The 23,128-nt window shown below is 36.7% G+C and overlaps 1 protein-coding gene across 3 annotated transcripts; it reads right to left on the bottom strand.

Annotated features, from left to right (window-relative positions):
- Positions 1-303: 303 nt before the first annotated feature.
- On the bottom strand, positions 304-22,686 carry rin (ras GTPase-activating protein-binding protein 2). Of its 3 annotated transcripts, none has more exons than XM_019047038.2 (11): positions 22,573-22,686; positions 18,515-18,701; positions 17,687-17,993; positions 16,228-16,329; positions 14,784-15,014; positions 12,925-13,111; positions 11,611-11,720; positions 10,951-11,146; positions 10,036-10,184; positions 8,397-8,519; positions 304-7,789 (listed from the first exon to the last, which is right to left on the bottom strand). In XM_019047038.2, the coding sequence occupies exons 2-11, from the start codon at positions 18,610-18,612 to the stop codon at positions 7,421-7,423; spliced, it is 1,872 nt and encodes a 623-aa protein (XP_018902583.1). In that variant the 5' UTR covers positions 18,613-18,701; positions 22,573-22,686; the 3' UTR covers positions 304-7,420. The 3 variants fall into 3 exon arrangements, with proteins under 3 accessions (XP_018902583.1, XP_018902582.1, XP_018902584.1); XM_019047037.2 differs by having other exon boundaries at positions 22,455-22,637; XM_019047039.2 differs by having other exon boundaries at positions 10,036-10,181; positions 22,455-22,637.
- Positions 22,687-23,128: the final 442 nt, after the last annotated feature.

Below are 23,128 nucleotides of genomic sequence, written 5' to 3'. Positions count from 1 at the left end.
CGCTATCAGTAAGAGCGCTCTTATTGTAACTTTTTTTTGACGGTACTGTTTCGGTAGCTTACTGACAACCGACCAAACAGCCCTAAAAGTAAATGAGAAATATTGCCTGGTGATCTTCTTAGCTTGATAGCAAATTTCTCCTTGAACTCATGGCGGGAAAAAATGATGAAACATGTTCTAAACTTGGCTCTTTTAATACTTTCACATGAGGCGATGAAATTCTCTCCTTCTGCAGTCCTATTCACGCTTATCACTACACAGATCCCAACAGGAACAAGGAAGAACAAAGGAATGACAGGCACATTTTTTTAAGCAATTTTATTTTGTATTTCTTTTATTTTTTCAATTTTTTTTTGGTTTTTTACAATTTATCTTTTTTTTTAGAATTTTTTACATTTTCTCATTCCAAATTTGTAATTTCAATTCATTGAGAGAATTATAAGTATCTACAAAGTTCTATTCATAAATTAGTAGTGTGGTAAACAGTGTTACACAAGTTGTAAGACCATACAATAGTTTAATGCGCGAATATTTCTGAATTCTTCAACCAAATTTTCAAAACCTAAGAGAGATAGAGAAGGGGAAAAGAAAAAATAGAATTGATGACCAATGAGACTTTTTAATTTGCGAGCAAAAAAGAATTTTTTTATGACGAGATGTGAATCCAAGTGAATAAATTAAATGGTAAAATTGCAAGTGTGGCACAAAGCAAAGAAAATAAGGAGGGAGTGAAAAAACCTCACTCAAATGCTGCAATAAAAATTAAAAAAGAAAAGAGAAGAACCGATGATAACTAACACATCAGTTGAAAAGCGTAGCAAAATAATGAGAGGAAGAGGGATTTTTTTTTTTTTTAAAAACATCACAAGAAAATTACACTTAATTTTTTCCCCCCTACTGTTTTGTATACTGTATCACATACTATGACATTTATTCTTTTCAGAGGTCAATTTACTATGATGATGCAAAATACAACATTTGAAGCAAATAGAGGTGCTAAATAAATTTAATCTTTTCCCTAAAACGCTAAGTCAGACTTTGAATTTTAAGTAATGATAAATTACACAAAGAAAACACAGGTGAAAAACCTAACAAAAGATGCAGGGTACTGGTCTGATCCTCCATTTTCTAAATTTCTAGGAAAGATTTTGAGGAAAGAAAGTGCAAGTTTGAGGGCACTTTTACTTGCTGATTTTATGAAAGGAAAATCGAAGATCAGACCCTGGAAAGTTATCACAGGAATTGAACAAAGTTTGTAATGAATCAATATTTTGAAGCAATGTAAAATTTCTGTGATACGGTCCTACACTGAAATGAGACCTATTGAGTACCTCATAAGAACATGACTAAGTAAAATAGATGATCTTTCGATACTTTGTACAGATACTGGTTCAAAATGGAAACAAAAATAAAAAATAAAATTTGAATGTTAATTAATTTCTTTACGTTTTACCTCACTCTTTCAAAATGAAAGGAAACAAGACAACTTGTCAGTCCTAACTAAGTTTCTACAAAATGAGAAAAACGTACTGAGGATGGTAGTTGTAATAGTAGCATTAATAATAGTCATAAATACCTAGTTTAAAAATAAAAATTAATAATAAGATAATAATACAATATTATAATATATAATAAAGCATGTACATATATATATTATAATTGTATTATTATGAAAGAGCTTACAAAAGGAAAACAATTCCACGGTTGTTCGGATAGCAAAGAGTGAAACAAAAGAAGGTTGGAACTACTGACATTCTCTGACGATTCAACAAGTAAACAGTTAAAAACAATTAACATTTATTTACATCAAAAGTAATTACAAGTTTGAGTTTACGACTAACACACAATTATTAGAGAAATTGACGCTAAGAAGCAACCGAGGATGATACTTCATACAACAATAAGAAAAGTCCTCCGAAGTAAAATGGAAGGAGAATTAATGGCTCCAAGAAGATGAAATAGTTAGAGAAGTATCATTTGCTGGATGGAGTAAAATGATACGATTTATGATTTATAGAAGGTACGATTTTCGCAATTTGTTGGGACTTCCTCAGTTCTTGATTCAGCAGGAAGAATCTGTGCGTGTCGATTCTTACTCAGTTTTTAATTTCGACTGATTCACAAGATCACAGATTTATACACAGCTCTCGAAAAAAATTAATTCTAAATCAATGAAGACTTACAGAATTTGGGTCAAAAGTGAAGAACTTAAGTAAACATCAAGTAACAGATGCATCAGTTACGTCTAAAGCCATCATCAGAAGTTTGTTAAAGTTTCACAACAAGCTTCAGAAAAGGACATGAAAATTTCGATTTTGAAGCTTCAAAATGATTGAAGTGGTTAAATACAATATTCTTACAAAAAAAAAAAAAAAAAAAAAAAAAAAAATGCATGTAGGTATCTTAACAGCTAAATTACCTAGCCTATTCGAATATCTTGGTTTTATCCATTTGTCACAGATAGAATGATGTAATGTGAAGTTTTTGCGGCATAATGAAGGCCAAATCCCTGATTTTTTTTTTTTTTAGCTAAAATGGTCTAGATACTGAGTTTATATGGAAGACTCGTTCAAAAAATAAACCTTTCAGACCTTTGCACCTTGCTAACTATGCAGCTCAAACATTCAAGTTCACAGGTTTCGTTACTATATAATCTTATGGATTAATAAGGTCATTCAACAAGAGCGATAATACATTTTCAATAATAGAGTTCCCCTACTTTCTATGTTGACAAACGCAGACACTATAAAAGGTGACATCTTCGACAATGAATTCATTTTTTCACTTTTACTTTGAGGGAGGAGGCAAATGGAATTTTCTCTTCAGTTGAATCTGGTACTGACAGATGGGAAAACAATTGGATGCTGTCATATTAAGGAAGAGCATCTACTTAGAGGGGTGTCCCATCAGTTTATGGTAAGCTATCAAAACAGTTTCTGTTAAAACGGAGTAACAATAAAAAGACCCTAACCAATAGCTCAGAGTTTTCTGTGCTGTTGCCACATTGTCAATTTTACAAGACGAACAACACGATATACAGCACAACGAAGCTCTGTCAGTTCTAATATTGTTAGCCATTTCCCACAAGAGCGGCCTGATCTTAGTGTAGCGGTTGGGAACATACTGTACCAATAACTCACCACAAAGGTTTGTTCAGACATCCTTACATCTACTAATGAAATCCACAGCAGCTGAGCTTTTATTCATCAGATTATGGATTAACAAGTGGATTGGGAGAGTAGAATGAAAATACGTTGAGGACTTGACCTTAAAATGAGTCTTTTTCCCAGAATCAACGATTTAAGTTTCTATTCTTCTAGAACTAGGCTCTTGTGGCTACCGATACTGAAATGCAAACTGATATTGAGATAGATAGAAAACCGTCTACAATTAATGAAGTGCTAAAAAGAAATTGGACATCGAATCGACGGTCAAATGTGAAAGGAGGGGATCTTCTTTGAAATTTCTTTATAGCTAGGTTTAACAATGGTTTATCAAAAAACGCACCATCTTTGTAATCACTTCAAAACCTTTAAATTCTACATTAAAAGGACAAAGAAATTGGAGTCCAATAGTGGATCTCTAAAAGCTGAAAAATTCACGAGAGAGGCAGACTGATGTTTCAAGAACTAATAGAGCATGCTGAATTGTCTTCATCTCCAATGTACAACAATTGTGGTGCTCGAAATTAAGAGCAGAACACTATGGAGTGCGAGGACAAGTAATCAGGCAGCTTGTGACATGATTCTGATCATAAGCGGTTCAGCTTGTCTGTTTTTTATCACAAATATAAAAAATGATGTTATACTTAAAACTACTTCTGTAAGCTCTTTTGATTTAGTTTAAGTTTACAATGCTCTTAAGTGTTCAATATTTTTTTTCAATTTTATTACAAAAAGACACTAAACAAAAAGAGAGAAAAAGAGGAAAACGAAGAAAATAGGGTTCATTTTTTCAAACAAAAAGACATAAACACATCTTCCTTCTGGCAGAAAATAGTGACTACAAGAAGGGGAAGAGTGAAAAAAATGTAAGTGATTAGAGCGAGAGAGAGAGTGAATGATATTGAGAAAAAAAAAAAAAAAAAAAAAAAAAAAAAACCCTAATCCTATCAAAGAAAGAAGGAAGAAAAAAAATTCATATTGTCAATCACTTGATTTCAGAAATAGAAAGTTATTTAAGTTACTTGGAACCAAGACATGAAATCTGTAGGAGAGAGGAAAAAAAAACGAAAGAAAAATTTTCTGGATATACGCGAAAAATTAGTAAGATTTCTCTTGATTTATGGATAAACTGCATTAAAAAAAAAGGTATATGCTTAATAAGGGGGAAATTGAGAGACAAACTGGAAAAAATAGATATTAATACTAAGCATTCATTTACGAAAGGAAAAAATAAATAAATAAATTTGACTAGGTGCATTAATGCTTTCTTCTTCATTTAAAATTGCCTAGGTTCATCCATATTAGTCAATTTTAAGCAAGATTTTATCAAGAACAATAATCAACACAATACCTAAAACAAGATAGATACAACTTAATTCTTCTGAGGCGACAAAGAAAACCTATCGCTAGCACTTAAGAGAGAAAATAGAAAATGAGCAAGGACCAGTCTTGCTTTGGAATACTCCTACACTTGAAACATATGAAAGCCAATTCCAATTTTCACGAGTATCATACACACTGTATTTTCATGATTGACGCACATAATGCAGCAGAGATTCATGGGAAAGTTAAGAGTCTCTGGATTGTTCTCAGGACCAATGAAAAACTCATGGTGAGGTCTGATGACTTATGTAGATGGTGTAAAAACAAGTTTCTTCTCCAATGTACAGGTATTTGAGAATTCTCAAGCAAGACTAAACTACAAGTAAAATTGAGGGAATAAGGATGGAAGAAAGTGTTGAAGTTTAGAGCCCCATCAAGGAGAATTCATTTGATTATAGAGTAGTTAAAGCCTGGGAGAATTATAGAGCAGAAAACAATCTTAAAACCCTAGATTTACTTTAAATGCAGAACGAAGTACTGTGTAAAAAAAAAAACTAAGGACACTAAAGGAGACGAGAGATTGTACAGAGGGCTATGAACATAAGACAAGGCAAGAAGAATCCAAGAAGAAAAAGAATCTAACACCTTTCTGGTACAACATTGGAATAAAGCAGATTTTTTCCCTTCTTCAGCCGTTTATCTAACTTTCAACACTCTCATACTACATTATAAGAGACATGAAGTCGTACTTATTTTCGGCTTCCAACCTAGTTAAAAATTTCAAGTTACTTCTTCATTAAGGCAATTGGTTTGTAAATATAATTATACAGCAAACTTTATCACTTTAAAAGAGCCGGCAACAAAACTCAAGAGCTCAAAAATAAAATCAACAATTTTTTACACAAAAATAAATGAGAAGAAAAAAATATTATAGAAAGTAAACGAATACAAAGAGAAAAAAACGAAGCACTGTAAGAGGAAAAACAAAGTACGAACGGCAAAATGGGGAAACTAGTAAATATCATTAAAAATATAGTATGGATATATGTTTATCTGTACTTACAAGAACTGAGTGATATGAAAAGAGGGGAGGGGAGGAACAGCCCTTTACTTTGTAAATAGTCAGCAAACTGTCCAGAACAATTAATCCATGTTTACATGGACATTGATATCGGCATCACTTTGAATGGAGCACCAAACTTACGTGGATGCACACTTCAGTGTTAACTAACACATCCATACATCAATCATGAGGGATCAACACATGCTCAGAAGTCCAGGAAAAACTTTTAGAGTTGTTCCAACCCTCCCATTACAAAGATCAATAACAAATAATTTCATACTACAAGATTTGGCATTAATTCCAAATTTGACTACGTTAGATGGATACAAATTACGATACTGTGAGAATAAGTCAGGGATTCTCCCTTTTTTCTTACGTATTGCGGAGAAAAAGAATCCTCAAAAATTCATCAAAGAATGAATCATAATGGAGCTACAACTCAGCTTGTAATTCTGTCTATTAGACTGCAAGTTAAAAATAGGGATGCGAGAACTAGGTATTTCTTATACAACAAAATTTAGTAAGTACCTTCGAGGATGATTTGAGATTCAATCTTAGAAAATCATGAGTTTCAATTCACAGCTTTCACAAAAAAGGGGTATTTGTGCGCTATTCTGAAACACTTAAGGCGCTTCAAGAAATAGATTTGGTATAAAGAGCAAAGATTGGCTAACAACTGGGGAACAGATACATAAGTTCACGAGCCAGGTATTGACCAAAAATTTGGAAAAAACCTTCAAGATAAACAGGTGATGTTTCAGGACAATAATTGGTTGTACCAATTCTTTTTTCTAATATTCTTGCTTTAAGAGTTTATTATTATTATTATTATTATTTTTTTGAATGATGAAAAGAATTGAAAAAAAGATATCAGTCATTTTCGTGGTGCCATCTTTGTCAATGTATCTTCCTTTAAATCAAAATAACCACTAAAGGCAGTATCAGCTTTCCAGAGATTTCCTTCTTGCCTTTATCTTTGTTAAAGAATCACTTTAAAAATTGATTATGGCCTAGAGGTGTTCATCCTTTAAAACTGGAGGAACTTAGAGTAAAAAGTGGCGGCATAAAAGAGAGTCGAGACTGCAATCGTTAATTCAGTTCTGCTCAAAGCTTCACTGCTGAGTCAGTTAGGCCAAAAATAAAATAATATTAGTTGTAATTTGGCTTAGAAGTGAATTTTTCGTTTTACTTCGCGACCACATAGACGATTTCTAAAAAACTAAAAAATACTATAAAATGCATCTCACTAAGATAGAGGGTGGGGCGCAATCATGCAGTCAATAAAGACAGCAGCAAAATTTAGTGATCATGGAGTTGAAGGAGAAATTTCACAAACAAATTTACAATTTTTAAGGACGAAAGAAAACAATTCAAACAGAAAGTAATATTCTCAAGAAGTGGGAGAAAAAAAGATAAACTTGAAAAGAAAAAAAAAAGGAAAAAAAAGTACCAGGGCGGTAAAAAACGGCAAATGGGTAGCTTGAGAATTAATGAAAAAAAACTAAATAACAAAATTAAATAGTAAACAAAAAAAAGGAGCTTGAGAAGAGAGACATTAAAATGAGAGGGATGGGGTCCGATGGGGCGTAAAAAATAAATTAATAATTGATAAACAAAGTAGAAAAATCTTAACAGTTAAAAAACAAAAAGAATTCAAATAACAAGTCTTTAAAACACTATAATACAATCAATAGTAATTCAAACTGGCGGAGGTCCAGGGGTGAGAAAGCTGACTTTCGACGGGTTAAAAACTGCTTGATTGCGAGTTGCTGAGAACGGACAAAATATACATGCTAATATAACCTGTACGTTTTCAACCGGAAATAGTGAGGGATGAGATACTTATTATTTGAAAAGGCTTGACGATAAATTAGCGCTTAAAACTGGAAGGGGTAGCTGCGCCTCCACGAACAGGACCCCCGGAAGGTCGACCCTCACCCCTCATGAATCCACCCCTACCACCTCGATGAGGGGGCGCCCCACGTAGCCCACCTCGCGGTCCTCCATCTCCACGCACTGGTCGTCCACCATCTCCCCGTCCCCCAGCACCACTGCCCCCAGTGGCTCCATTGCGCTCTCTGTCACTACGCTCGCGCTCAGATCGTTCGATTCGCTGCTCACGGTCACGTTCACGGTCCCGGTCACTGCGATCAGTGGGTCCATCCAAACCACGGCCACCGGAGCGTTGTTTCTTTTCTTCTATGTTCAATTTTATGTTCGAATCTGGTAAGGTTATAGGCTGAAAAAATTAAAATCATGATTGAAATAAGAGCTTCTTATCTACTCTTGTACAAAAGTAAATTAGAAGATAAGGTTCCATCCTTTTACAGAGACCATTGCATTCAGATATGAATGCCAATTGGGCGATATTTCTTGAGAGGTAACTGGATGGCATTTACAGCACAGTTTATTTGGGTTGATGACCATGCAAGATATCAAGGTCTTCTGTGCACTACAAAATATCTTTTCTTTGCAGTTTCAGCATTAGTGACATTTTATTATTTCATGGTAACACCATTGCACCAATTTTTCTAAAAATATTAGCCTTTTCCAAAAAAAACCAAAAGATCATCAGAAATTCCATGTAAAAACATATAATGGTTCTCCCAAAAAAATGAATATAAAGTAATCACAAATACTGAAGCTCCACTGACAAGATTCCTTCCTTCATGCCGGAGACGATGATACATGGTTAAAAATGTATTGATTTTGAAATTCTTATCGTTCTTTTTCCGTAATTTTATGTATACTTTAGTTGTGTAGAAATCGTGTCCCATCAATTGAAGAGGAAAGTAAAAAGAAAAGATAGAAAATATTTAAAAATTCAGGGAAAACTGAATACTTACTCTGGCCTGTAATACAGCTTGAGCAGAGTGAACTTCTTCAAAAGTGATGAACCCAAAGTGTTTTCCCGGGCCGTTTCTCTTGATACGGAGTTCAGATATAACCCCAAACTTAGAGAATACATTCTGAAAATTTAAAATTCACTATTAAACCTAGAGACTGATGAAATTGAAGTAGTTCTGCATGAAATCTGAGAACTACGGGTACTCTAAACCTTAGATTAACCAAACTAGTGCAACAGTCAGCCGGTTTGGATATCAGAAAGTTCGGATAATGCGGAGGTCACTGCAACAACCCTAATTAGACACACTTTAATTGGAAATCGTGATGAAGTAGACATAAATTTGAAATATAAAATGCTGTATTGAATTTACAAATGAAACATGCGTGACCAGATCTGTGCAATTGGACCTCATCTTTCGGGAATTTTTTTCAAACATTTAAACACCGTTTTTCGGCAGCATGAGAAATATGGTCCTGGAACTTCACGATTTATAGCTCTTCCAATTTTTGAGCTTGGAGGATAAACTTGCGACCAAATTTCTATGTTTTCTTCCTCCATGCATTTGCAAAGAGTTAAGAGAATTTTTTTCTTGAAGGGCTAAGTCCATTTTCACAGATCCAGTCACATACAATAAAAAACAATAAAAGAGGTAACATACATACCTCAAAAAAATCTTTTATTTCTCTTTTTTTTCTGACTTCATGAGATACTAGAGTTTTAACAATAGGTTGTCTCTGCCACCGAAAGGAAAGACAATAAATGGGTAAAAAAAATCAATCCTCCTAAAAATTAGTTTAACAGTATGGAGGAGTTCGGGTAATCCAAGGTTTAAAGTAGTACGGAGTTCGGGGAATCCACGGTTTAAAGTACTTAAAATTGGAGGGAGTACTTATAAGCAGTTCAATTAGGTCTCCCCCCCACACTTATTACATCCGCACTTTGGCAACTATGAAGTAACTTTTCAAAAGAAATAATAAAATGAGTGAAGAATCAGGAAACGAAAGGTCAAAGAAAATTTTAAACATTTATGGATTGATAAAACAGACAGCAATTTCTGGTTAGTTCACAGGAATTGGACCTTTGGATGATCAACATCATTATGCTATTAAGGTGATTCGACTGACGCCATTTTTAGTGTCAGAGCGACAAGCGATGTATCGCATTGATTCGTTCCATAATTTCAGCTGCTAGTCATTTTTTCCAAATTTTGAGATCGCACTTCTGTTGTCATGAGTCTGAAGAATTTATGTACCAAATTTGACAAAGAAATTTACCGTAATGAAGGCGTGGTTATATTAGAAGAAAAATATCGCATTCGATACTGATATCGAAACTGCACTCGAATACAATATTTTTCCTCTAAAAAAACCATGCCTTTATAACGTTGAATTTCTTTGTTAAAATTGGAACAGCAATTCTTTTGTCTCCTGACAACAGAATTGCGATCTCAAAATTTGAGAAAAATGACCATTAGCTAAGAAAAAATGGAACCAATCAATGTGATATATTGCCTGCTGTTTTGACACAAAATATGATGTCAATCGAATTACTTTAAATCTAGGATCTTACTTTGAAGCTTTTGACTCACATAAAGTCTACGATAATGGTACTGTGCAATGCTGAAATTTGACACTCACTCTAATATCGTCGTCCGTTAGGTTGGGTGGGATGCTGCCCATGAAAAGTTGTTGCTTGTCTGAATATTGCGGAGACCCACCGCTGCTCCCAGACTGGCCCCTACGATTGCGATCAGCATCTGGTCCTGGGCTGGTGTAGTTTCCGCCTACTGACACAGATGACATTGCTGTTAAAAACTACTGAGCAAAATATTCAGTGAAACGAATGTTACAGAGGTAAGATTTTCAGAATTCTTGATTTTCATAATTTCTTGGGAGGAACTACATTTTCACTCTAAACTCAGAACAAAATTATAGATCTATCAATATTTTAGGCAATTCTTTAGTGCTGAGCCAGTGTTAACCACCAAAAAAATCTAAGTGGTCCAGGGGCAAATAGTTCTCTGAATAAAAGAACAAAAAAGTTCTGTTCTGGGGCAAAAGAACTCTAGGTTTTATCAGAGACTCTCTAATCAACTTCTTATTTTTCCTGGAGATTCATTTAACCTCCATGAATCTAAGGAAATCCTGAAATTTCAGGTTCTTGACACCATGGTTAAAAGATGACAGAGAGAGCTAATTTGTTAGAATTGGCTCTAAAAACACTTCATTGGAGAATGAGGAGTAGTAGTAACGAGATTGAGAATTTTAATTTTAGAGGCTTTTTACACTTTACTTTGTTTCAAAGATGTACCCGCAGAAAAACACTGAACTTATAATAGCTAAACAACTTACTCTCTATTAAAGATGTGATATGACTAGTTGGATGAAGATTCTAGATAGTAATGATTCTGTTTTAACATGAATGAAAAACGAGTTTTTATTTCTTTATCATGAAATTAAAATTAAAACCATACGCAACAGAGCTAAATGCAACCAAAAAAATTAAGATAAGAAACTGGCGTATCTTGAAGAGCTTTGAAATTGTGCACTGACCTGTTTCTTCGCTGACTGAGAGTCGTGGTTGACTACGCTCAAAGTTTGAACTAGTGCGGTCGCCAAGGCGAGATCCTCCGAGGCCACCTCGCACTCCACCTCTTGCACCGCGCGGGGCACCCATGCCACCTCTTTGCGGGCCACTCCCTACTCCTCCTGTGTCATTTCGGGGTGTTGGGAAAACATTTGCAATAGGCTAGAAAAAACCAAAAAAGTTTTTTAGTAATGGTTCGTATAGGTGAAAATGCTCCAATATCACAAATTCACACCAGCTTTTAACAACAAAGCACACTCAGTCATACTTAGTGTCCAAGTGACTGTTAAAAACTCAACACATACCTACGGACAATTTGTTACTTTGTTCACACAGCACATCCTTTGAGGGCTCTCTATCTTCTTCTATCGATAACATTTTTGCTTCAGTTTAATTTCCCCCAGATAATGCAGTAAAACCTTGATTTAATGACTTCATGCAGACTGGTGAAAATCGTCCTTAAAAATTGAATTGACGGAAACTGCATTCAAACTTGGAGCTAAAAATGTTATTGAGTCCGGTTTTAGAATTTTTACAGTTCTTCATCAGTTTCCTTGACGCGACGGGAACAAATATATAGATACACACTGATGTGCAAACTCTTCAGTAAAGAGATAATAACTTACTGGTGACAGTGGGGCTTTTGCTGCAGGTGTAACAGGTGCAGGGCTGGAAAATGAGCCTGCGGTGGAGCCAGCTTTAAGGAGATTGGCATAGCTTCTTGGTTTGTTGGATGCTGAAAAGTTAAAATAACAAATTAGTGAAGATATATTTATGATATTTCAAACTGTACACCGCAAAATGAATTATGTTCGTTGAACGTTTACTTGACTTATGAGGTAAGGTCATGTTAAAAAAGTGGTGGGTGACAGGCTGCCCTCCACTTCCAGGAAGTACTCAATTCGTGACTTGTTTGGGCAGCCTCTCATTCATCATTTTCCATACGTCACAATAACTGCCAGGACATGATGTCATGCATGAAGTTACTTGTGAATGGACCACTAGACAAGGTACGAATTTAAGCATTCTGATACATGTTTCTTAACCAAAATTTCACGTAAAGCACGATTTGCGCAACGACAACTAATGAAACAAAATCCAAACGAAGATATTAACATTTTTATTTCACATTGGTTCCGAGGAATTTGAACTGCCCGCTGACAAGAAACTCAAAGCTCTACGTGAGCCAAATTGCACACTACAACGGTTTCAACAAACTTCTCAATCTAGTAATGTTCATTTCCCACCGTGTGTTGTTCAAACTATTAAAAATTTGCTACAGCTGAGCCAAAGTGTCAAGATTGAGGTTGCCAGACTTTTATATCGCAGAGACTGTCATGATAATTTTTAGCGCACGATGTGAATCACGCAGAGCATTGAGTTTTCATGAGCGGGTGGTTTGAATTCACGCATCAAGAATCATTAAATATCTTTGGAAGGAGTTGATTTCGGTAATTTTCGTTGTGCGCGTCGTATTTTACGTAAAATTTTAATTAAGAAACATGTATCAGAATGCTGAAATTCGTACCTTGTCTAGTGGCCCATTACATTAACTGACAAATTCTTTTATTACAGACACAGTTCCTTATTTGGATAGCGGCCGACTCCCCCGAAAAATCTAATTCAGATTCTCCTGACATATTTTGCGTTTGCTTCGTCAAAGACCACGTTTCGTTACCATACAAGACAATACTTTTCATGATGATACCATAATTTAGGGGTTTGGTTTTCCTTGAAATGCCCTGATCCCAGAAAACCCAGTTCAGCATCGCGATGCCTTTCCTTCCCTAGATGATCTTTTCTTCAATTGCGTGATCCATTTTTCCATCCTGAACCAGCCAAACATCTAGATATCTGCTCATACTTATCGCACCCCTGAATTACCATTATATCATATTGTGCTACTGATCTTTCTGAAAATTTGCACACTAAGGACTCACCAGCATTATCTGTTGATGGTTGGTGAGGTTGGGCAGCAACTGGCGATACTGCCGTTTCTTCTTTGTATTCTTCTTGGGCTGGTGCCGGCTCAGCGAGTTCTTCCTCTTGCTCAGGCTCTTCTGCTGTCTCATGTGCCATCTCCACATTCATTTCTTCTGCCTCACCGCCATAAGCTTCAACACCATGCTGGAAAAGAATAAATACATGATGAAAAAGAGTTGATGATGTTGGGAAAAATCAATACATGATTGAAATCTTCGAGCTTCTGGGGATGATGGTAGGGATACAAAAAGCTATCAGCTGCGTTGCCAGCAGGTTCAGGTGTGCAGAAAATGCTCCACTGACTGACCAGCCAAACTAGGAAGAAATAAGAGAGTACAGAAAAGGAACAAATAATTTGAAGGCACCTGAAAAAAGGGAAAAAATGTGAAGGTACCTGAAAAGGATATCCCCTCCCCCCTGTAGGGCACCTCTTGAACCCCTCCCCACCCTAAGTGCCTTGCGTAAATTGTGGACGGCCCCTTTCCTAGGCAGAAGTGCAAAGAAATTAATCCCATTGCATTACACTTCAGTCCATTAATTTTCCCTTGGGAAAACCGGCACTGTTATTCTGATGGCTTCTGGCCTCTGCAAGAACCTCTTTAGGTTGTTGTTTCCATCAGTAGAAGGAATCAGGAGTTATTATCACTACGCAAGTCAAAATGTGAAATTTTATCAAAATTAAAAAAAGATTGAATCTCACTTGCATAAAAGATTCTTACGCAAGAAATGTCAACTATTTTCAACTTCTTTGTATACATGCTTATCAACAGTAGCCATCTTCTCTTTTGTCTGTAGCAGATACCATCTTATATTTTGTCCACAGCTGACAGCCTGTCTTTTACTTTATCTAGAGAGACTAGTCGTATTTTATTTTGTCTGAAAATTTTCCTACAGACTCTCACATACGGAGACTTTTGACAATCAAGGGTACACACCACAGTTCAGATAGCCAATGTCATAGCGAAACAACATACAAACAGCACAGTCCGCTAAAGGGCCCGTAGTTTACACCCGAAAACAGTTTTAGTACCCAAATTTTCAGAAGAATAAGAGTTCCATTCACTAAATCTTTGTTTTGGATAATAAGTGGGTAGTTCTTGTCAAGAATAAATTAAAATATTCTATTTAATAACTAAGGGGAAAATATTCCTTTTTTTTTCATTGATATGATTTGAAGCCAAAAGACCACATTTGCTCAGGTGTAATTGAAAGTATGCAGGTTGATCCAACATATTATTTGACTGGCTTAGGATTTTCTTGATGGTACACAAACCTTGAGTCAGCTTTTTCAGACACTTTATCCGTGCAGCGTCAAGCGCTTCCCACACACCACACACGAATATATCCATGATTTGACCTTGCCATGTTCATCTCCCCGTAGCTGTTCTCTCCATGTGCCGAATTTAACAAATGAGTAGTGCAATCTAATGGGGAGAAGATGAACTATAACGCTGGCTTATTTTTATGTTGCTCCGCTAGATAGCGCACGCACTGCATGACCGGGATAGTTTGATTCGCATGCAAGGAAATGTAAACAAAATAGTTGCATGGTTATGTCATTGTTTTTCGGTCGTAAAGGATTATTTTATGCGTTTCTTTTTCGGTACGTTTATTCTAAAACCTATCATGATCATCTACACAAAATTTCAGTCGCTTGGATGAGCAGGAAACACATAACAGTAAGAATACTGAAACATCCTTTTCACAGCGATCGCGACGAAAAATAACCCTGTTTCTGGGGATGGGTCACCTGCTGGGGAACTTGGTAATGAAAAGGTTAAACTTGAATGTGATGATCTTGCGAAATTAAACTTACTGATAGCTGTGTTTGCTGTAACGGGATCTGTTGTTGCTGCACTGGACTAACAGCCGGGGAGCTATGGACGTGGATGAGATCCATGTTATAGTTGGGCACAGCCGACGCCGGCGGAGCTGTCGGCAAGCGAGGTTCCTCGATCATCGGAGTAGCAGATTGTGTAACTGGCCCTCCGTTCATCACCTGACTACCAGCCGAGTAGTACACAGACTGTGGCTGAACTCCGTCATCCTGCAAATCAAAGAGAGAGAGTAAAATTTCTGAATTGGAAAATGCACCAGATTGATATGAAATTTAAGGCTTGAATGCTCAAGTATGATTTTGCTGAGCACAAAACAAATTAAACAAATATTCTAGAAATAGGTTATTTTTGCATCTGATTTGATGTGGTTTAAAAAGGAATTAGGAACACTCTTTTAACAATCCTCATAACCCTTGAAAATTTTGTGCAGCTTGGATGGAGAGGAAAAATTATCAGAAAGCTTTTATTTTTTATTGCTAAGGCCTTGTCTCCACGGGACCGTTTTCATGGGATTTGTCTCAAGTTCGAATCGCAGGAATGAAACTTCTGGGATTCTTCCCAATTACAGTCTCCACGGGACGAGGCTCATACAGTCCTGGGACTAGTTTGCGCGGGAAGATAAATTAGATAAAATCGAATATTTAACTGGGATTAAAATAATAATAGCACTCAATTGACAATTAGACACATTATTTGACCTGAACAAACATGAACAATGGAGTAATCAACAAAATATCGCACAATTCGTTTTCACTTTTTCTTCCTCTCTCAGTGGGTCCCAGGGGTACAAGGACCATACTTGGTACTGGGAAAAATATTGATTAACTCAATATTTTTCCCAACTTTGTAAGTGGGATTTTTCCCTGGGACAAATCCCGTGAAACGGCCTGTGGAGACAAGGTCTAAGCATCAGAGAATAATAAAAGGTACAAAATAAAGAAAAGCGGAAATTAAAAAACTCAAACTCACAAAAATTAAATTAAAACCACTGATGCATTTCAGGGCTCCCCAGCCCCTCCTTCAAGGGTAAATTCCGACTGCTCACCGAAGAGTCTGAATTCAGCCCCGAAATGCATTGGCGGTTTTAACTTAATTTATGTGATCTGAGTTTTTTTCATTTCTAGTTTCCTTTATTTCATTTATTAGCAGACAGTTTGTTACTTCAGTTTCCCATTTGCTTCATTTAGTCTTTCCTTACTTTCGGTTTTGTAAATATAAGGTACATTTACTAAAAAAATAATTTGTAATCATTGAGCATCCACAACACCTTAGTTAAACCTTTTAGACAAAAAAAAAAAAAAAATGAAATGATTGTGTAGTTAAACAAAAATGTCCTTGAATGTTGAAAAACTTTCAAAATTTAAGAACTATGCAAATAACCTAATCTCTCCTGACCAGTTCAGCTGATATTTAACAACTTACAGGTTGCATTTCAGGAACAGGCTGGTTTTCTGCCTCCATTTCTTCCTCTGCTTCTGAGCGACCAGAGTCCCCCTCTCCCTCCTCATCGCTCATCAACATATCCTGAAAGGAAAAAAGAAAAATTTTCATTATAGAGAGTATAGACAAAAATGAAGAGAGAAATATTATTACAGGCTAAGGCTTACTGATTTGAAGCATTAGAAAGTTTCATGAGTACTCTACTTCACTCAGGCTTTTGCTTGAAATTGCACGATTTAATACATTCAAAAAAGGAAAAATGCTTCAATTTATGAGACAGTAAATAAAAGTACTTAATTTTCAGCAGTGATGAAATTACAAAATGCCCAAGTTGGCGGCACAACATTGCAGATTTCACTTAACATTCGATATTCTTCAATGTTCATTATTGCTGCACAAAATTTCATGAAACTTTTCTCTGCCCTGTAAGGAGTATTTTCTGTATATTTTGTAAGAAAATGTCTAGAAGTGCGATCTTAAAAAAAACTGAGGAAGAAGGAAATTGTCATATACCTCAATGAAGATAAAGGGTTTTGCAGTTTCACCAGAGTTGTGGAATCATTGTTAAATAACAACAAAAAGCATTTCTTTTACTTTCGCACAGAAAAAGAAACAAGGAATTAACTACGATGAAGAGCTCCAGCAACATTAATCTCTAACTAAATCTCTTCTTTTTCTTTCTTCCTATTTCCCTAATGGAGTTGGCGTTGGCTGATGTTTTGCTTTAAGGTGGAACTTACTCCTAGAATGTCTGGTGTCAATTCGTATTGGTCAACTCAACTATTACTTTTGAGTCAAACCTAAGGACCCCGCACACCTCTTATGGGAAGCTACACCACGACCAATTGCCTTCTGACTTATGTATTTCGATTCTCCTCAAAAAGCTGATCTAAAGTTATAATAATTGCGCCAACTTTCTACGATGCACCGTTTTCACAAAAAATCAAAGCAAAGATTCAATTATTAGGCGAATATGAATAAAAAAGAACAAAGCATTTGAGGACAGGCCCGATGTAAATAAGGAAAAAACGTAGCGTGTAGGAAAAAAATCGGTCGTGGTGCAGCTTCCCATAAGAGGTGTGCAGGGTCCTTTGTCAAGTTTTCTGCAAGATAAATCGTATATTGCGTTGACTTCAAGGGCAAAGAATGATCCTTTCATGAAATGAAAAAATTGAATCATGAGTCAATTTATGACGAGTGAGGTCTCCAGTTGAATGAAATATACTGGAGAGGTAGCAGCAGAATTTACAGCTGAACATGTTCTTTTCTGAGTTTGTCTGTGCACTAGGTTCCACGTGTTATTCAAAGTTAAAAAAACTTTTATCTTATAGGCTGACATAAAATTAGATTGCTTCTCTAAGACTATGGAAATTAATTTGATATTGTGGATCAAAATGACCTTCATCTTGGGGAGAGACGAGAGAAAGATAAAGTGCAATACCTGATAACGGAAGATGTCATTATGGACGTAGTACTTCTTCGGAGACTGAGCAGCAAGCACGAAGGTCTGGGTGAAACGACGCATTGGCTGACCATTGTTGGACAATTCGCCAGTGACCTGAACAACAACGCCGTTGCCAAGAGTGGCCTGTGAGTCTACTTGACTGATCTTAGCATGGCAGTCCTGGAAGTTCAGCTGCTGGATGCGTTGGTGAATCTGCCGCTGGCCAATAACCGGTTTCGTCTCTCGGTTCCCGTTCAACATCTCCATCCCTCCGTGGACGAAAGATGATTGATTGTTGTAGAACCTAAAATTTGGAGTTAATATTTAGTAACCTTAATGGAGACACACAGAGTAAGCCATTAATTACTTCCTGCTACACTCTGAACAGTGTAAATCATCTGCCTCCGGTGAAAGGATAATTTAAGTACTTGCAAGAGCTTCCGATAAAAATTTAAAGACATAATAATTAATTACACTATCATGAGAATCCAAATTATTTAGATGACTGATTTGGTAATTTGTATTTTATTTTACAATTATAGTACATAAGAAGCTTAATTAAGCTTATGGTAAAAGTCAGATGTGTAGTTGAACAGGAAAACTAAATTGTTACAAATTGTAAATCGAAATTCAGATAAAAACATATAGTAGTTTATAGTTTCTCCATAAAATCATCAGAAACAGTAATATTTCATGACTTCTCAGGTTTCATTAACTTTTAAAGGAACTCACTTAGGTTGTAGAATGCAGAATTTTAACAGAATTTTTTAGAAATGCTCCGGGATGATCGTAAAAACTACACTGCAGACAGAAAAAATTGCCTACCTATGAAGATGCGTAGGAGCTTCATTGAGGAGGGTGTAGTACTGACGGACAAATTCGCGACCCACACATTGGGGAGATGGCTGAGCTTCCATTACCATAGCTGTCCTTGCTGCTGCTGCTTCAACTCAGATGTTACTCCGTCTTACTTCAATAAATGCTAAACAAGCATGGAAATTCAGCTATGTGTCTGGAAAAAAAAAAGCAAAAAAACTATTGTTTAGAACTAGCACTAATTAATATGCATATGGAAAATCACCTGTGCTGAGTTAGTATGTGTGACTAAATTGTAAAAATGTTTTTCTTAAAATCAACCCAAAATTTCAAGTATATCAAACAGTGTTCTGCCTTCCCTGGGCGCCATGCGCCAAATAATCCGTCCTTGACCCCTAAATGATGGCCTTGGTAATGGCCCGGCCTGGGGGAGCTGGGCCATCACCTGGGCGCCTGCAAAATTTAACATATCGAACTCGCAATCGGGAAGAAGCAGTAGCGATGAAGCGCTCTCTATACGCACCGTTCGCAGCGCAGCCCGAGCTTTTCATTCGCCATGGCTCAAGTGCAAAAATTTAATTTGGCTCCTAAAAAATAGTAGATGGCTCCTAAAAATTGGGCTTTCCAGCCAAGGTGGCTCCTAAAATTTTAGGAGGAAGGCAGAACACTGATATCGACATTACAGAAAACTTCAAGAAATGTCTAAAACAGGGGTGCAGAAAGTGCTCGATCGGTCGATTGCATGCTGATCGAGGAGCAAATGTGAAGGCACCTTAAAAGGGGTAAAAAATGTGAGGAAGGGGGGGGGGAGAGGTAATGTGAAGGCAGAAGGCATAAACTAGCTGAACACATAGCTTTTTGGAAAGGAAACTGGTAGAGCTGAAGAGATTCTGAAGTCTCCTAACAACTGACACAAATTTTGACTCTTTGCACAGTTTAGCATATAAGACCTTTCAAAATTCAGACTTCAAGGGGGTTTCAGAACAATAATCGGTTTGCAAAAAAATTACATTCCAATTAGTCTTAGATCCTTGGACCTACAATGCATGTTGTTGAAACTACTTCTGTACTAAATACACAGATGCACTTGGATATGATGAAATTAGGAAAACATACACTGTCTAAATGAGGAAGAGTGCACTTAATAAATGGAATAGTGAGTGATCAGTTAGGCAAGGGCAAACAAATTTGATGGAATGTGAAATAAATTGAATAATAACAAGTTTCACAAAATTGAGATGAGCCAGGATACTTTCGATAGAATGGTCAGTCAGTTAGAGGAAGAGCCAATTCCTACAAATCATTCCTGGCCCACATGAAAAATCGTGTGAGTGTGTGTTGGTAAATGCTATGGAGAGAAGCAGCCAGGCTCATGATTCCCCTAACCCCCTTGCCTGTGTGTACGTTTAGCGGGGTACATCTGGCATCAGCCTAGTTTCCTATATTGGCATACGTTTAATAATTTTTCCATTCGTTTAAAATATGATTCTGTCAAACAAAGTAGTTTCATTTAATCAAACTTGTCTAGAAATTCAATTGAAAGTTCCACGCCCGGAGCACATTCACTTCTCAAATGAAAAAACAAATTTTCTCAGTCCTCCCTTGGCAATCCCATGTATCCTCCACAGCCATGGACCAAGAGAATAAATAAGGACCCCCAACTCCGGTTAGCGCTGACATCAGCGCTCCCTGGCAGAGGGTGTAGTGAACTAAACCGATGATTGGGTCTTCCTGTTTATATTTCCATGCACCACCTATTTAGGCTTATCACTCAGTAGTGCTCATAGAAGTTTCTAGATCCTCGTATCCTCGTGGTCGCCCTGCAGTTTTGAAGAGTTTAGTGTGAAAAGTTTCCCATTTTCATTTCAATCTTCGTCAGTCTTCGTGTACATAAACTGGTATTAATGTGAAGTGTTATTTCTAACCGTTTTACTCAGCAGCAACTGCTGTTGAGAAAGCCAAAGGAAGTGTGTATGTAGTGTGCAGCAGGAATCAGGATTGTACTTTTAGCCGAAGGCGCCTCTCTGTTAAGTGAAATCTTTTTAGTGAGAAATAGTGTTGTACTGATAAAAATCAACTGAGTGTCACAAAATCAAAGATACTTGACTTCAAGCATTACCTTTAATTTGATTATTAGCAAGTCTCTTTGATTCTGCGTCAGAAGTTGACTGAATCATCTTTGCTCGTGTTTTGATAAGATACTTCAAATCAAAGTCTTTCGCATTGACCTCTGCAGAAGGTATGTATCTATACAATTTCATTAGTTTGCGAAAGTAAAATGTATTAAAGTATCTACACAAATAAATAAATCATAGATAAACAAAGAACATTGCATGGAATAACATACTATAGAGGTACGATCGTGGACCGCTGTGGCGTTAGTTCACCGCACCCTCTGCCAGGTTCGCTGCGAGCGCACGTTAACGGTTTTTAACACAGGTTAGCATAGGGAGTTGGGAGTCCTTATTTATTCTCTTGGTCCATGCCACAGCTTTGACCAGCAGCCTGAATGTTGAGATTTTGTGTTTGTTGGTTGGACATAGATGACAAAGGTTAAATGGCAAAGCATGATTGGTCGGCTATGTCTTCTCGCTGATTGGTCGAATGGAATGAACAACAAACTAAAGGCACCTCTTGACTATCCGACAGTATGTTGTCCATTCCACTCAACAAAGCACGGAAAAGCAACGATAAGACCTAATCAACCAATCACACTTCGCCATTTGACCTATGTCATACACTTCCACCCGACTAACAAAAATTTTAACAATCAGGCTGCGGATAACCATGAACAGTGGCCAGGATTGGTCAGTTGGTAGAGCCCACACCAGATAATTCCACTTTTTCAGCATGAGACAGAGAGCACTGAACAACAAGACAAGAGTAAAGACAACTGATGTTCTTCCTAACTTCAACAGAATGTAGACTTACTTAGTTTAAACTCTAAAATCCTAAGATATGCAGATATAAACAGAATTGCATTGAGGAAGAAACTTGACTGACAGTATAGATTAGAATGAAAACAGGACATGGTACTTAGCATTAAGAGTCCCAAACTCACTCGACTCTTCGAATCAGTACATGCATTCAGCTGATTTTTTTTTATGAGTTCCCTCCATAATTAGCTCCAACAAAAGATTCAATGGACAATGAGCGAGCGCTAGGCTATGTGATAGGATGTGTGATGGTAGAGGGGTTTGCCATGAATTTAACAGTACAGAAATAACTCTTGAACCATGAAATACTTTGGTGCAGTACCTTGCAAGAGTGAGGCAAGAATGATATGAAATTAAATGTCAGTAGGATGAAGTTCATGATTGTCAGGTGAACTTGGCAAAGGCATGTCTGCGGAGGAATGATACTGCGTAATGCTGGGAGGCCAACAGTTTAGTATGAGCTCATGAGCAACAACCTACTGAGCTCATGATACACCCTATTAGAGTTGAAATTTGATCAAACTATTGCTGCATTCAGGGAGTAAAAAGAATACAAATCTGCTTACTCTGACAAAACTGAGTGACAACCTAATTTCGAGAAAAGACACACAATGTCTGAGCAAGGGTCGCAAGGTTTAGTCAGCATCTTCATCAAAAGAGGTACTAGGACTTACTTGTTGAGGAATTCTACTACAGAAATATGAAATTGAAAGGGATAATATTCGATTTCAAGAGAAACTTTAACCTTGATTCTCACAATAACAATAGGCCTTCATCAACCGAGTGATTACACAGGAGGCATGGGTTGCACTCATTAGCTTAGGGGCAAGGGAAAACAACAAGATTTGTATCACTTGAACGTAAAAGATTCACTAAATATTTTCGACACTCACAATAAACAAAAGTTATCCATAAGCTTGTTTAAATACAAATGCATAAAAATGCGATGGATTAGCCTAAAAAAGCTTATGGTCATTAAACTTAATCGGAAGAGATTATTCGGTAAAGTTTACCTTCAGAACTATGATGAATAGATACAGTTCACTGGAAATGCAGTTTGCAGATAAAAGTAATGAAATATTCGCGATAAATTCTTGAAAAAGTGAGAAAACCGCACTATGAGGTACTTACTTTCATCGGCACATGCACTACCTTCGACTATCTCAGAATTTGTGTCTGCGCTAAGGGGTGCGCAAAAGACTGAAGTACACAGGCACCAATGGAAACTGTGCTGAATTGACTCATGTGACCCCCATTTTATTGTTTTTTTTCTTATTTCTGTTTTAATTCGCATTGCTGCCACAATAAGTTGGAAGCTTCTAGTGGGCTTCGAATAAAAAAAATCCGTTTTGAATTCGTATTAAAAGGCAGAGTTTGATGAGTAAAATAAAAAATAAAGGAAGATGGTCTGTTGGAAAAAATCGATCGCCCGAACACGTGCGATGGACCCACTTTTCGCGGTAAAAAGGCGGGCTGTGTATTGTCCGAGCACAAATACAAAATCGCGCTCTTTTGACAAGTTGTTCAAGAAGATGCGAGTTGCCAACTTCGTAAAAAAAAGTACTTGCATCGCCCGTGATGATTATATTGTATTGTAATCAAGCGTGGCATTGAAGTTTGTATTTTTAATGCTCTATGCTACCTGAAAACTGAGAAGACCACAAAGTTTTTATCTATTGTCCATTTT

Source organism: Bemisia tabaci, chromosome 3 (assembly GCF_918797505.1).
Source record: "Bemisia tabaci chromosome 3, PGI_BMITA_v3".
NCBI classification, from domain to species: domain Eukaryota; kingdom Metazoa; phylum Arthropoda; class Insecta; order Hemiptera; family Aleyrodidae; genus Bemisia; species Bemisia tabaci.
This window is presented reverse-complemented; position numbering and strand designations above follow the sequence as displayed.

Bases quoted from the DNA above. Each gene is read 5' to 3' on its own strand.
- rin (XM_019047038.2), bottom strand. From the start codon at position 18,612: ATGGTAATGGAAGCTCAGCCATCTCCCCAATGTGTGGGTCGCGAATTT. The intron at 13,112-14,783 runs GTAAGTTTAATT...ATTCTTTTCCAG, and splicing joins TACAGCAAACACAGCTATCA to CATGGTGTTGAAGCTTATGG. The intron at 11,147-11,610 runs GTAAGTTATTAT...GGTTTTTTCTAG, and splicing joins CAAAAGCCCCACTGTCACCA to CCTATTGCAAATGTTTTCCC.